The sequence below is a fragment of the Muscardinus avellanarius genome (assembly GCF_963383645.1).
Source record: "Muscardinus avellanarius genome assembly, chromosome: 2".
NCBI classification, from domain to species: Eukaryota; Metazoa; Chordata; class Mammalia; order Rodentia; family Gliridae; genus Muscardinus; species Muscardinus avellanarius.
The window spans coordinates 40,542,114-40,556,290 of record NC_137787.1 but is presented as its reverse complement, the minus strand read 5'-3'; the positions used below and the strand labels follow the sequence as shown (position 1 = coordinate 40,556,290).

At 41.5% G+C, this 14,177-nt stretch overlaps 1 protein-coding gene across 1 annotated transcript in view; it reads left to right on the top strand.

Moving 5' to 3' along the window:
- Nucleotides 1-595: 595 nt before the first annotated feature.
- Nucleotides 596-14,177, top strand: part of PLCL1 (phospholipase C like 1 (inactive)) — a gene marked incomplete at both ends in the record, with an annotated part of 356,295 nt that continues 342,713 nt past the window's right edge. Inside the window, one exon of the mRNA XM_080689964.1 lies at nucleotides 596-838. Coding sequence (XP_080546090.1) covers nucleotides 596-838 — 243 coding nt within the window. The remainder of the gene's footprint in view (nucleotides 839-14,177) is intronic.

Here is a 14,177-nt window from a genome sequence, read left to right as displayed (position 1 = left end):
CTGCGGCGCCAGGACACATTCCATTCTCCGCTCGGGCACGCCCCTCCGCGGAGGGGATTGGCTGGGCCGAGCCCCCCTCGGCGAGCCCCGGCTCCTAAGAGGCCCGGGCGCCTGCCAATCCCCGCGGGCTGTCAAAACAAGCCTCCCCTGTCACCGGCGCAGAGTGGAGGCCCCGCCGCACTTCCTGGGCGGCCGGCCGCGGGCAGGTGGCGGTGCGCCCGCGGTCCTCGCGTCCAGCCCAGGCCGCCCGGCCCCGTGCCCGCCGCCTTTGTCTGGCGCAGCGCGGGCGTCCGCCGCGCCTCTCGGATACCTCCCTCTCGGGTTCGCCTCTGCTCCGCGCTCCCGCTCGCATCTTCTCCCCGCCCCCGCTGCCGTCCGCGGCCGGACCGCTGACCTCCGGGACCCAAGCCCGAGGACGTCTCTGCCCGAGCGATGTCTCCTCTCCAGAAAGTTGCGGTCTCCTCTGCCGCCGCCGCCGGGCGGTGAAACAAAGTCTGGCGGGGCTGACTCCGGTGCAGGAGTATACCGTGCCCAGCGCTGGACTCTGCTGCCGGCCGGGCCAGCTCTCCCCCGGGATCCCGGATCGCGCCCAGCCATGGCCGAGGGCGCGGCCAGCAAGGAGGGTCCGGCGCTGCCCGACGCGGCGGGGGGCGAAGACGACCCCCGAGTGGGCCTGGACACCGCCTCCGGGGACGCCTCGGCAGGGGCCGCCGGGGGCCGGCTGAGGGACCGGCGCAGCGGGGTTGCACTGCCGGCGGCCGCAGGGGCCCCCGGGGACAGCGAGGCCGGCCTCCTGGAGGCTGCGCGAGCGACCCCCAGGCGCAGCAGCATCATCAAGGTAAGCGAGCCCGCGGGGCCTGGGGCGTGGGCGCGGGTGGGGGGCGGGCCCGGGACGCGGCAGGATGCACAGTGTCCGGAGGCAGCGCGGGCTCCGCATTGTTTCTCCCACCTCCTTTGCGGCCAAACCTTCCTTCCTACTCCGGAGGTTCCCAGACTGAGCTCTTGGTCTTGGGAAGCAGGAGTGACTTTCCTCCCCTGACAGCAGAGGAAAAGTTAGGCTCTGCGTCTCTGCATTTGAGGGATGCTTTCTCTCATTTTCTCTGCAAGCTTCACTAAGCTGTTGATAGAAGGAGGAAGGGAGGACTCGGGATAAATGCAGACCCACGGAATGGCTATGCACTGCTCTCCAGGGAAGGCTTAGCTTTTCCTGAACAGCAGAGAAAAGGTCCAGGCAACTCTCAAGTGAAAAAGAACCCCTCCAGACATCAATGGTCCTGAAATCCCAAGACGCCTCAGCCTTCCCCGCAGGCAAGCAGAGTTTTCAGCAAGCCCTGAAGCACAGCAAAGAACCATGAAAGAGCTCAGAGTTTGGGGGCTGCAGAAAGCACAACTGGAAAGCAATCAATCTCCAAGCCCTGTGGTTAGCACCACATCCAGGGAAAAGGCTTCCTGACCTCCTATCCACTCCCGCAGGATTTCTTCATCCATTTGGCAAGGAATTTGTAAACCTCTTCCCTCCCTTATCTCTTTCTGCCTTCCTTCCACTTGGGGCTTGTTTCCTCTGTTTGAGAATTCATCTTTGGGTGCATGACTTTGGGGTAAAGTTCTTTGGTGTAAGAACCTTGGCAGAGACTCTGGAAAAGGGCCCAAGGGCCCCTTGGCATAAATGCATGCGAGTAATCATGTGCATGTGAGATTAAGATTGATTTTTGTAGAGCAGTCAGTATGAATGTGCACACACACACACACACACACACACACACACACACACACACACCACATACCACACTAGCAATGGCAGTGAAATGTGGACTTGGAACTACTTACTATTCAACTTACTGATTTACTACATCCGGCAATACATTCAGATCCCTTGTTTAGGTTTAAGCTGTGTAACCACTGCACAATGCCTGCCGGTCTCTTTCACAAGCTTCCAGCCAGTATATGCATCCACAGTACTAATCACCTACCTCCAAGTAGGTTTTTTTTTCCCCAATACAGAAACATGGAGATTTAAAACCAAGATATATTTCTACATTAAGAATAGGAGGCAATTTCAAATAACTTGTGGTAGTTTCTGTTATCTTGTGAATTTTTGATTACATGAAAAGTAGTATTCTGTCCTCTGTGTGAATTCAGATAAAAGGAAAATGACCACTTTTTAAAAACCTTTAAGTGAAAAAGCATAGTGTCTGGAAGCTTAAAAAAATCACATTTAGGAAACAGGTACATTTTGGACTCTAAGAGATTGATACCATATGTGGACTTGTGTGTGTGAAAATAGGCACTGCAAGACAGTTTAAAATATATGGTGACAAAATCAGTGGGGATCTATAAGGTAAAAAGTGGAAGTACTGGAATAAAGGAATATATACATTTTTGCATCTAAGTTTCCACTTTTGTACTGTATTGGTTTATATTTTCAGAAAGGTCTTGCTAAATAATAATGCCTGTTGTTTCAAAGTTTCTTTTTGTGTTGAGGGAGACAGTAGAGTATGGACTTGATCTTTTCCTTATTTAACAATAAATAAATATGTAGTAAGTGACATTTAAAATTAAAGACATTACAAAATGAGTTGTTTTACATTAGATTTCTTTTATAAAGTAATATATATATCTGATTTTAAAATCAAAGGTTGCAAAGGCGTGCGAAGGGAAGACTTTCAGCTGCTGCATAGTCCCACTTACAGAGTGCATCCTCAGAGCCACGAACACTTTCTTATGTATCCTTCCAAAATATTCCATACATATGCTTATTTCTGTGCGCATAGCTATGGTAAACTATGGAAGCTCCTGATTTATGCAATAAGATTTGACTAGTTTTATAGGCCTTGTAGCTTCAAATTTGCTTCAAACATTTGTGATGCTTAGAGGTTGTCTAAGGTCATTGTGATGAGCAGATTAATCTTCAAGGATGTCCTGGTTGGGATCTTTTCCCAGAGGCATGTATTCCCTTCCAGGGGAAATAAGGCAAGTGGGCTCTCTTTTTTCTCTCAAATCAAGAACCTTTCTGTTGACGTGTTGACTCTGCTGCTCTATGGATTTTCACCTTAGCATAGTAAAAATGAGAATTTCTAAAAAAGTATAGACCATGTAAGAAATACATAGCACATGCTCTATATTGAGAGAAAATACATTCTGTACCATTTTGCCAAGAGTTATTTTTATTTGGCATTGGAGCATATACAAAATAAAAGGCTTTGGTATACTTTATATTAAAACTATTGAATTCTGTTCTAAATACGTGTAGTGCAGTAATAATTGATATTCATGATTAGACCTCTGAGCCACTGAAAGGTTTATGAATCATCAAATACTAAATTCTTTCAGCTCAATTTAAGGTATTGTTTCTATTTTAATGCTAATTCTCTCTTCACTGGAATATTAGATAAATCAGAATAGTTCATTTCTCTATCCTGCTAGCAAACAGACTGTCTTGTATATTAATAAAAGGGATGTTTTCGGTACATTTGCCCTTCCTAATTTGAAAACATGTGCTAGTTGAGGAAACAATTTCCTTCTGAGCTGATGAAAACAATGACAACATTTTTCGGTACCCATCTTTGGAAGGTCTTTCTACTGTCATTGTGTTTCTTCCCCTAGGAAGCCCAATCCTAGGTTTTAAAAAATTTAAATTAAGAATTAAACTAGGTTCAGCCGGGCGTGGTGGCGCACGCTTGTAATCCCCGCGCTTGGGAGGCGGAGACAGGAGGATCGCGCTGGTTCGGAGCCAGCCGCGCTGGCTTAAGAGACCCTGTTTCCAAATAAAAAATATAAAATAGGTCTGAGAGTGTAGCCCGTGGGAGTGTATCCCGGAGGTAGAAGGGTTTCCAGGAACCCCAGTACCACCAAAAAAAAAAAAAAAAAAAAAAAGAATTAAACTAGGTTCTTTTTAATCCATCTGATTTTTTTTTCTGTGATTACTTTCAGCAGCACTGACATTGATAAATGCTGCATAAGTTTTGGAAGTGCATTATAATGTACCACAACAATTCAGTTGAGTCCATCTCAATTTCTTTTTATTTTTTTGTGGGTCTGGGGATGGAACCCAGGGGCATTCGACCTCCGAGCTACACCCTCAGTCCTATTTTTAATTCTTTATTTTAAAGCAGGGTCTCACTGAGTTGCAGAGGGTCTCACTAAGTAGCTGAGGCTGTCCGCAAACTGTGATCCTCCTGTCTCAGCCTCCCAAATGCTGGGTTTACAAGCATGTACCACTATGCCTGGCTCTCAATTTCTTCTGGACACATGGTTTAAAATTTGACAAGTTGAGAGCAAACTAACAGGTAATATCTAACAGTTAGGTGCTATTTTACATTTGAGTATATTTCTAATTAAAAATTAGTCCATTTATCTTTCTGGTTCTTGATATCAACCTTATAATATTTAAATTATTTAATATTTTAAATTATAGTTAATAGTTCTATAACCTTGTACTGTTCTGGAAATATGAGGCAATATAGCTTATTCTTTATTCTAGATGGTGGAAACTGAGATACAGACATGTTTTAGAAGTAGCAGTTGATTTTTTTCTGGTGTAGGTACTATATTGATGATTTGTTTTTTTCTATTTCCTTTGGGCTCTACTTAAGTACCAATTATCTGGTCAAGGAGGAGTAGAAATTGTCACTTGGATCTCATGGACATGGGTGTGTGGGATGAAAATAGAAGTTGAGAATGCGGCGGGTGCTGAGACTGGCACCAAAACGTGCAGAGTAATGGTGGGCCTGGAGCCGTTGGTGCCTCGTTCTTGTATTGTCATGCCCAGTCTTAGGCTACCTGGGTTTTTGAGTTGCAGCCTCAACTGGTGCCTTGGCTACCAGTTGACCCATAATAAAATCAGGACTATCCTCAGAAGGGCAAGGGGAATGGAATTCACACTAAGGGCTGGCTACTGGGAGTCAGTTACTAAAGTAGGAGCTTTCTTACATTTCGTACATAATCTCTACAACAAGTCCTCTAACATGGAGGTGGTGGACGGCACAGAGAACCACTGGTCGAGTGTGGAGTTGGGATTCAAAGCCATGTCTGTTTCACTCCAGAGCTTGTGCTTTTATGCTAATTCCATGTGCAGGAAGTTTACAACCTATCCTCATTCAATCCTGAATATGTAAGAGAATAACCAAAGAATATGAATATTGGGCCCCAAAGTTTTGTGGGCTAAATGATCCTTTCTCCACCTGCTCTCTATAATGCAGAGCATCTGGAGCTTGAGACTCAGGACAGGGATTGCAGCCTTTCTGTCTTCGGCCATTTTGTTAGGCCTCTGTATTTGAAAAGATAAAATAATTTGGCACCTGTCACTATACGATGGAGCTCACACCTGTCACACTTGTTGTTTCACACCAGGCCCACTTCCCTCATGTCCCTGCAGACAAGAAGTTTGGGAATGGTGTATTCTTTTTTAGATTGATCTGTACAGGGAACAAATACTTGGGACAGAGGAATATATATTATTTCAAGGGAGTGAGAAAATAAGAAATCTTTACTTGATGCTCTAAAAACATTTTTTTCTTAAATAAAGCTAGTTACTAAGGGATGTTAAATGTGATCTAAAAACTACCCTAAAATTTTAGGCACACTCTGACTTATATGTAACCTTTTTTAGATTGGCCTGAGATTTAATCAGCATCTGTAGGCCTTTCCCCTGTACAAATATATGTTAAAAGCTCTAAGTAACATACTCAAGGATGAATTTTAAATGGACTTGGCCAGCCTTGGCAGTAAGAGTGCTGAGAGCATGCCCTAGTGGCTTCGGTTGGGGCTCCCTTACCTAAGTGTGATTCAGCTATATAAATAGCACTGAATGTCTCAGGTAGCTTTGGTTTAATATCCTAGAAACTTCAGTCAGAATGCTTACTTTCTCTAAAATTGTCATAGAAATATGGTCACATTTCACCTTAGAAGTGACTGCCTTTTGTGGCAATACCTTTCTTATGTGACTTCTTATAGCACTTCCTGAGAGAATTTGGGATAAACTCTAGGTAAAGAGCCTTGTCATACTTTAATGCAAGGGTTTACAGTTGCCCAACCACTAGTGTTTGCTAGAGTATGCACCATTTGTTTTCCTTTTTGGAGACCATATTAATGTTTAAAAAGTATGAGTTGATTACCTAGTCATTGAGGGGTTAAACGTACATGCCATCGCCATGATCATCCCTGGATAGTTGTCATCCCAGCCTTTCCCTTTTGACAGTGGAGAAAACAGGCAATTAAATTCCGTACAGTAAAATGTCAATTGAACATTTATTGCTAAATAACACCTCAGGAGCAGCAGGGCATGAAGAAAAGACATCAGGAGACAGCTGAACAAATAACCCATGACCTGGGCCAGGCGGTCAGTGTCCTAGGTGTAGACCAGTGAAGGGATTGAACCGTCTTCATTGCTCCCTCAGTCATGCCTATTCAGATTTAATAAAAATGAGTACTAAAAACATTTCCAACTGACCTGGGGTGGTGGCACATGTCTGTAATCCCAGTATTTGGAGGCTGAGAAGGATGGAAGGTTTAAGGCCAGCCTTAGCAACTTAGCAAGAACCTCTGAAACTTAGTGAGACCCTGTTTCAGAATACAAAATAAAATAGGCCTGGGGGTATAGCTTGTAGGAAGAATGCCCCTGGGTTCAAGCCCCAGTATCTTCCTCCCATGCAAATTTCCAACTGGGTTTGGTGGCATAAACCTGTAATCCCAGTACTCTGGATCTCAGGTGGGAGACAGAGCATGGCGACTTAGTGAGACCTTGTTTCAACACAAAAAAGAAAAAGGGCTGGGAGTGTAGCTCGGAGGTAAAATGCCCCTGGTTTCAAACGTCAGTAACACACACACACACACACACACACACATTTTTTCCATATTCAAGAGTGATGTTAAACTGAAATACATATAACATAGTACATTTAAAAATACTATCCAACTTTATTATTTATTTTATTGGTGCACTGTAATACTATCCAACTTTAAATGAGTAGACAGGCTGGGTGTGGTGGCACAAGCTTGTAATCTCCACGCTTGTGAGGCAGAGACAGGAGGATTGCGCAGGTTCGAAGCCAGCTGCGCTGGCTTAAGAGACCCTGTTTCCAAATAAAGAAGTATAAAAATTGGTCTGGGAGTGTAGCCCTGAGGTAGAAGGGTTTCCAGGAACCCCAGTACATCAAATAAATAAATAAATGAGTAGACAGAAGTAATAGGTAGGTGCAAAGTGACTTTTTGAGTTTCCTTTTGGCATCTTGGCACCAGTAAATGAGCCATTTGTTATTAGATGGGGAGAGAGAACAATTTGAGTAATAATTTGATTGGAATCTCAGTCTGAATCTAAGGTAATAAGTCAGCAAACCTTATTATATTGAAATATGTCAGTTCTGCAAAACATTTTGACAAGTTTTAGTAATATTAAAATGTTTATTTGTAGTTTTATCAAATTTCACTTCTCTATTCTGGTTCATTTCTGTATTCCTGTTTTCACGATAGGATACAATACAGTTTGTTATAATTAATGATTACTCTAAACTGATAATATCAAGACCAATTTCTATAACAACAACATTCTCTTTTAAATATTGCCCAGTGTATTGTATTTCAGCTAACATTAATGGCAAGAAAATCATAGGATGTCAACATACTGGGTTTGATTTATAGTTTATCTGTAACATCCTATGTTGGTGTATTTAAGGGAGATGTTATCTAGTTTATTTTTAAAATATTTTAGCTCATCTCATTTATAATCACTCTAGCATTACTTTGAGAAAAGTATAATTATAAATGATGAGTAGAAAAGAGGCATTATTTATTTTATTATCATCACTCCTGGAAGAGCAGTGTTGAAAACAATTCATCAAAACAAAACAACATAAAAACGATTTCAGTAAACATGTTTAGTTTCCCAATATTTCTCAATTTGTATTTGTACATATATGAAAGTGTATAGCTCTTTTAGGCAAAGATATTGTGTTTTTTCTTAACCATACAACTTTGTATCCAAAAGTTCAAAATACCTTTGAAAGATAATATCTACTTTGTTCCTTCTTTCATGCTGACCCTTTTTTTCACAAGCCTTTAAGAAGATGCTCATACCTGATGAAGCACGGCTAAGCCCCCTCAGAACAGACAGTTGGCAAGCTTATAGTACTTGTACGGTACAACATTCTGGTTAGGAATGGTGAGCTTGTGGTGTTATTGAGGATTTGGGGAATCAGAAAGATTCAAATTCAGAACACCTTCCTTATGAGACCTTGTGGCACATACATATACAAATAAGACAGAAAGGGACAAGAGGTCACGTTACAGTTAGTTGGGACCAACATGAGGTGTAGAACTCTGGAAAGCTGGACCTGACCATGTTTTAGGCAGTTTTTCTTAAGGGATCAGTGACTTCAGACTGACACAGGGCAAATAGCCTGTGCGCCCAAAACCCATACCCCCGGTCCTGCAGATGACAGCCAGTGATGAAGGCGCACTGCTAGAGCCAGAGAATAAGGAGTGAGAGATGCAATCAGCAGGAAGCCTCCCTTGCTCAGGCTGTGTCAGACTCAGGCTCAGGAAAAGAGCATCTGTGTCTGAAGAGTGGGTTGTCCAGCTTCCCTGCGGGTACTTCCTGATTGCTGGGTCGAGGGAAACAGGAGGGCATGTGATATACACCCTGGCCTCTCTCCTTTGAAAACTTCACCCTGGCCAGGTGTGGTGGCAGACGCTTGTAATCCCCGTGCTTGGGAGGTGGAGACCGGAGGATCTCCCAGGTTTGAAGCCAGCCTCTCGGCTTAAGAGACCCTGTTTCCAAATAAAACTATAAAGGAGGTCTGGGAGAGTAGCCCAGGTAGAAGGGTTTCCAGGAACCCCAGTACCATCACCAAAAAAAAAAAAAAAAAAAAAAAGAAAAGAAAACTTTACCTTGTAAAACACACAGTCCTGTAAATATCCTCGAAGCTGCAATTTCTTAATCATTGATCATGAATAATGTTTAGAAACGAGACGTGAGTAAGGGGGTTCAGAGATGGAGCCTTGCGCTCTCCCTGGAGTTTGCCACGCAAGATGCAAAGTCATCATAAATATTTGGTGAGGTCCAGTTTTGAAAGGTTTTGGAATTATTGACTATATACCATAATTAAACATTATATATTTAGAAATACCATTAATAATTAAATGGCTTTTTTATATTTGATAAGGTAGGTAAAATACACAGTAACATCCTAAAGAGGCTTCCTACCAACACATTTTCTTTGTAATAATAGCAAATGCTTACATAATTTGTACTCTGAATCTGGCATTGTTCTGAGTACTTCCTGTGTATTAAATCATTTAATCCTCGCAATAAACACGTGATATGAGCATTATCATTATTTTTATCATCATCATCATCATCATCATCTCAGTTTTTATAGATGGAGAGGTATTAAATGACTTGCTCAAGGTCACACATAGTAAATGCAGAGCCAGGAAATGGGCCCAAAGTGCTAGTTTCAGAGGTTGATTTTAATCTTTATGCTATCTATCTTCTTAAATAGTATTTATTTAGCCGGTTATGGTGGGGCATGCTTATAATTCCAGTACTTGGGAGACTGAGATGGGAGGATTGAAGGTTTGTGGCCAGCCTCAGCAATTTGTGAGGCCCTTTGCAATCTATTGAGACTTTGTTTCAAAATAAAGAACAAAATAGGGCTGGGGTGTAACTTGGAGGTAAAATGCTCCTGGGTTCAATCCCTACTAACACACACACACACACACACACACACACACACACACACGATAAATAATATTGATTTAAGCCTTAGCTTTCTGGATGAAATAGCAGATTTAAAATTGTTATTGTTTATTATTATTATTATTAATTTATTATTTTAAAATTATTACAGATTTAAAAATTCATACACTAAATTTATCTGAAAAATAAAAAAGAATTCTGATAAAAGTTTGTTAAATTTTTTCAAGGACTATTTAAATATACTTTCCCATCAGTTTTATAGCCTTTCCCCACAAAGTAGCCATGACTTTAAAATTGTATTCTATTTTTGGTTGAGAAGATTGAAAGTCCTACTAGCATATTTTTATTCTTTGACCGAAGTTAGCATGAGGTGAGAGTTTATGATCCAACTTTGGTATAAATTGTACAAACTAAAGACTATTAATCACTGCAACCTGACATAATTTATTTTATAGTTTGATAGTTTATCTTCTAGCATCAATAAATCAATAAGGAGTACTTGAGTTTCCAATCCACAGTAGTTGCAGTTTTGTTGTTAAGTGACAGTAAATATCATGCTATATGATTTAGACTTCTTCCCAATAGCTTTGAGGTAGGTATAGTGCCTCAAACATAAGAGGAACTCAGTAAATATTTGTCAAGTTCAATTAAATCAAAAGTCTGTTTGGAATTAAATCTTAATTCCTTTTTTGGGGGGTAGAAGTTCCAAAGTCAGTTGTGTGGGAAATTCAAATACATGGGATGTCATGAAATTACTGTCCTTGTGGCAGCTTTATTGTGTTAATTTTGCCAGAAGTTGTACATTTTAGAATTAATTTGTTTTGGATTTGTGTGTGTGTGTGTGTGTGTGTGTGTGTGTGTGTGTGTGTGGTGCTGAGGGTGGAACCCACCGGCTTTTCTACCTCTGGGCTATACTCCCAGACCTATTTTATACTTTATTTGGAAACAAAGTCTCACTAAGTTGCTGAGAGCCTCACTCAGTAGCTGAGGCTGGCTTCAAACCTGTGTGATCCTCCTCTCAGCCTCCCAAGCTCTGGGATTACAAGCATGCACCACCATGCCCAGCTTGTTTTGGATTTTGGTGGCTTTTGCTTTTTCTGGAGAGCCTTTTAACTAATCGGCAGCTCCCATCTTAACACCTTTAACAGTAATTGCTAGACACAGAGCTCTTTGAGCCTAGATATTTCTGGGAAGGATGGAGGGAGGATTGATGTGGGTCATTGGTGGGGATGTTTGGTGTTAATGATCAACTTTGCTTACTTTGCCATTTTTCTGGCCCCAACCCTAGGAAGGCCTGAGGAGATTCTTCATGGTTATACCCTCAGTGTGACAATTTCAACAACAGACAGAAATGGTTTTTGACAAATGACTCATCATAGAAGTTGATGTACTTGATGTAACAGGATGGAAGCAGGTGTGCGTGCTGGAATTCACCATCACAGCTTAAAACAAAGAGCTTTAAATATTCACATTTTCAGGGGTCCATGAACTCTAGTGTCCAGACTTTGGCTGCCCTGGTTTACTGAGAGGCATCATTCACTATTGCTATTGTTCAAACCCCTTCTCCAGGCCAAATAAAAGGAGAACTGGGGAGCAGAAAGCAGCTTTAGAAGGGAAGCTTGGTTTCTGAAGAGAGCCTATCTCTCCTTCTTGTGGAGAAAAAAAAAATCATGATCTTTTCTGAGGTTGGGAGAGAAAGGACTCAGGAAATGGCCCTCGAGTGTAAGAGTAAGTGGGTAAGATAACAGGCACTCCAAAGTCCTCCCGTGTCTCTCATATAGCTGGGACTCATGCTCATCTTTTCCTTGGAGGAGACTGAGTGGCTGGATAATTAGAGCCCCTGATGCTGTTCTGGTTATGGAGAAAGGGGACACTATAGAAGATGGCCAAGCTGTTGCCCCACCCAGAGAAGCCACTTGTGTGAAGGAGCTCTAGTAGCAAAAGGTTGGGGCAGGGTCTGGTGAGAGGTGGAAGATGCCAATGTCCACAGCAGCGTATCTTTAGCATGAGGGCAATGGTGTGTAGGGGAGAAGGGCACTTTAAGGAATAAGAAACCTCAAAGAGTCAGCATTTGGATGTCTGTCTCACAGAGAGCCACTGGTCTGTTTAGGATTGAGAAGCAGAGAAAACCAACCCAGTGGGACTCACAACTCCCTGTGGGGCTCATCCTCTGGGGACACTTTAGTTTCTTCTGTCCCTCCTCCAGCCCAACCCCAGAAGGGAAATGCAGGGGAAGAGCAAGGGAGAAGTGAGTAGAGTAGACCCCTCCCAGCACCAACCATGGCAATCACCATTCTACCTTGCCTTGGAGCCTGTGAGGTGGAGAAAAGGACCTTGAATTAAGCAGGAGACTCAAGGTTTACAATGAACAAGACTGAGTTTTTAAGGACTTGAAGGAATTCTCCTGATGACTGAAAGAAACTGAAACTTTATGAAGTCTGAGCGAGCTATGGTAATAACTCACAGTGTGCAGAGATGAGTACACTGGGGCAAAGGGAATATGAGATGGGTACTTAGGTGAGAAATAACACACATGCTTATCCCAGGACTTGAGATTGCTTGGTTATCCAGTTATGTTATTATATAACTGGAACACTGGAGAGGAGCTTAGAGACCATTCTCTATTTCTACCCCTTCATTTTACTAAGCATGGCTGTCTACCTTCTCTCCTGTCTAAGGAACCATTAAATTAGATTATTTGTGATAATTAAACAATCAAATTATAATTATTTATGATACCATGGATAAGTAGCAGAGGCTGTTTCAAGCATTCCATATTATAGAATAATAATGGGTACTAACATTTTCAAGGTCTTACATCAGCTTCAAATCTTATAACAGCCCGGCAAGAGGTAGCTGTCATTATCATTTTCACATTACAGATGAGGAAGTCAAAGCTGTGAGAGGTAAGAAAACGTGCTCCAGGATTCACAGCTACTAAGTATGTGTGTGTTTGGGTAGAGGGAAGGCAGATTTTCATGTTATATACATATTTTTGGTATCCTGCAAAACCTTCAATCTGATACCCTAAGTTCCCACAAATCGAACAATGATTTCAGAATATATTGATCTATCTGGGATGGAGCTGGGTAGAAAATAAAGTTAGTATGGTTCAAATTTGCATTTTCCTGTAATAAAAGTAACCTGAACTAGGTGCCTATATGTTATTTAAATTAGAAGTCACAGGGATCTAACAAACAATAGCCAGTCTGAGGAGATTGTTTTGGCACAACTCCTAGATTAGGAGTTTGAGTTTCTCATTCTTGGTAAACTCCATGTCAGAAACCTTAACTATTAATTTCTTGCTGTTGTAACAAACTGCAGCAAATTCAGTGACCTGAAACAACACTCATTTATTTCACGGTTCTAGAGTCATTACTGTGTTCCTATGTGCATTGTCAACACAATGGGGATTTTAGCATGTATGGTAATGTACTATATTAAAACAAGAGTAAAGCCTACCACTTCTTCAGTGCGGTTCATATAAAAAGTAAGTTTCATGTAAGCTAACATCATAGAGAAGCAGCTTCTATTTGGTTTTATGAGTAATAAGATGAGCTTATGGAATGTTTTCCACTGAATTAAGCTTATCAAAAGCCAAAAGACAAAAACAGTATTCTCCATTGACATTGGAGAATGTCAACTGAGAATGTAGTAGGCTTAGTGGCATTAAATACGATAAAAGTTGGAATAATAATTTTTAAATCCCTGAATGCATACAACAGATATACATTTGCATGAAGTAAAAACTCTCTTTAGGGTGTTTTTGCTATTCTGAAATTCTGCAGGAAAAATATGGAGAAAACCAAGCTATGATTTAAGGTCTTTACTGTGTCTAATATTATTCTTTAAAAAATATTTTTACAGGGTACAAAAACATTGCTGTGAGTTTTCTTGTGGACATAAGAGCTTAGCTGTATTTATCTTATAATATCTTTCTTAGCATTTTATTTTTAATTTTTTATTGGTGCATTGTAGCCATGCATCTTAATGGAGTATTAGATGGCAGAGGCATACATGCACATGTCACTCAATTAGAACTTACCCAATTCCCACCCCCTCCCTCCTTCTCATGTGTGGCTTAGTGATTGACTTTGATATGTTTGTGAATGTACATCATGTACATTAGGGAATTTACCTCTTCCCCCTCCTATCTCCCTCAGTTACATTCTTATGAAGCAGGGACTCTTTATCTATTTTATGGGTGAGGAAATTGAGGCGCAGTCAGGGTAAGTAACTTTACCAGATTCACACAATAAGTGAGTAATACTTTCTGATTTGTTTTTCCTAGATCAGAACATTGGTTACTATGCCAGATGCACTTGGTCTACTGTAGTGGACTGTCTTAACATCCATCTTCCTGGATTCTGTATTTTTAAGAATATAACTACCAGCAGAATTTCTTTCTGGGAAAAAATTTGTGTTCCATTGATAAAAGTTTAAATACAGATACACTACAAATACTGAATTATATTTGTATCCA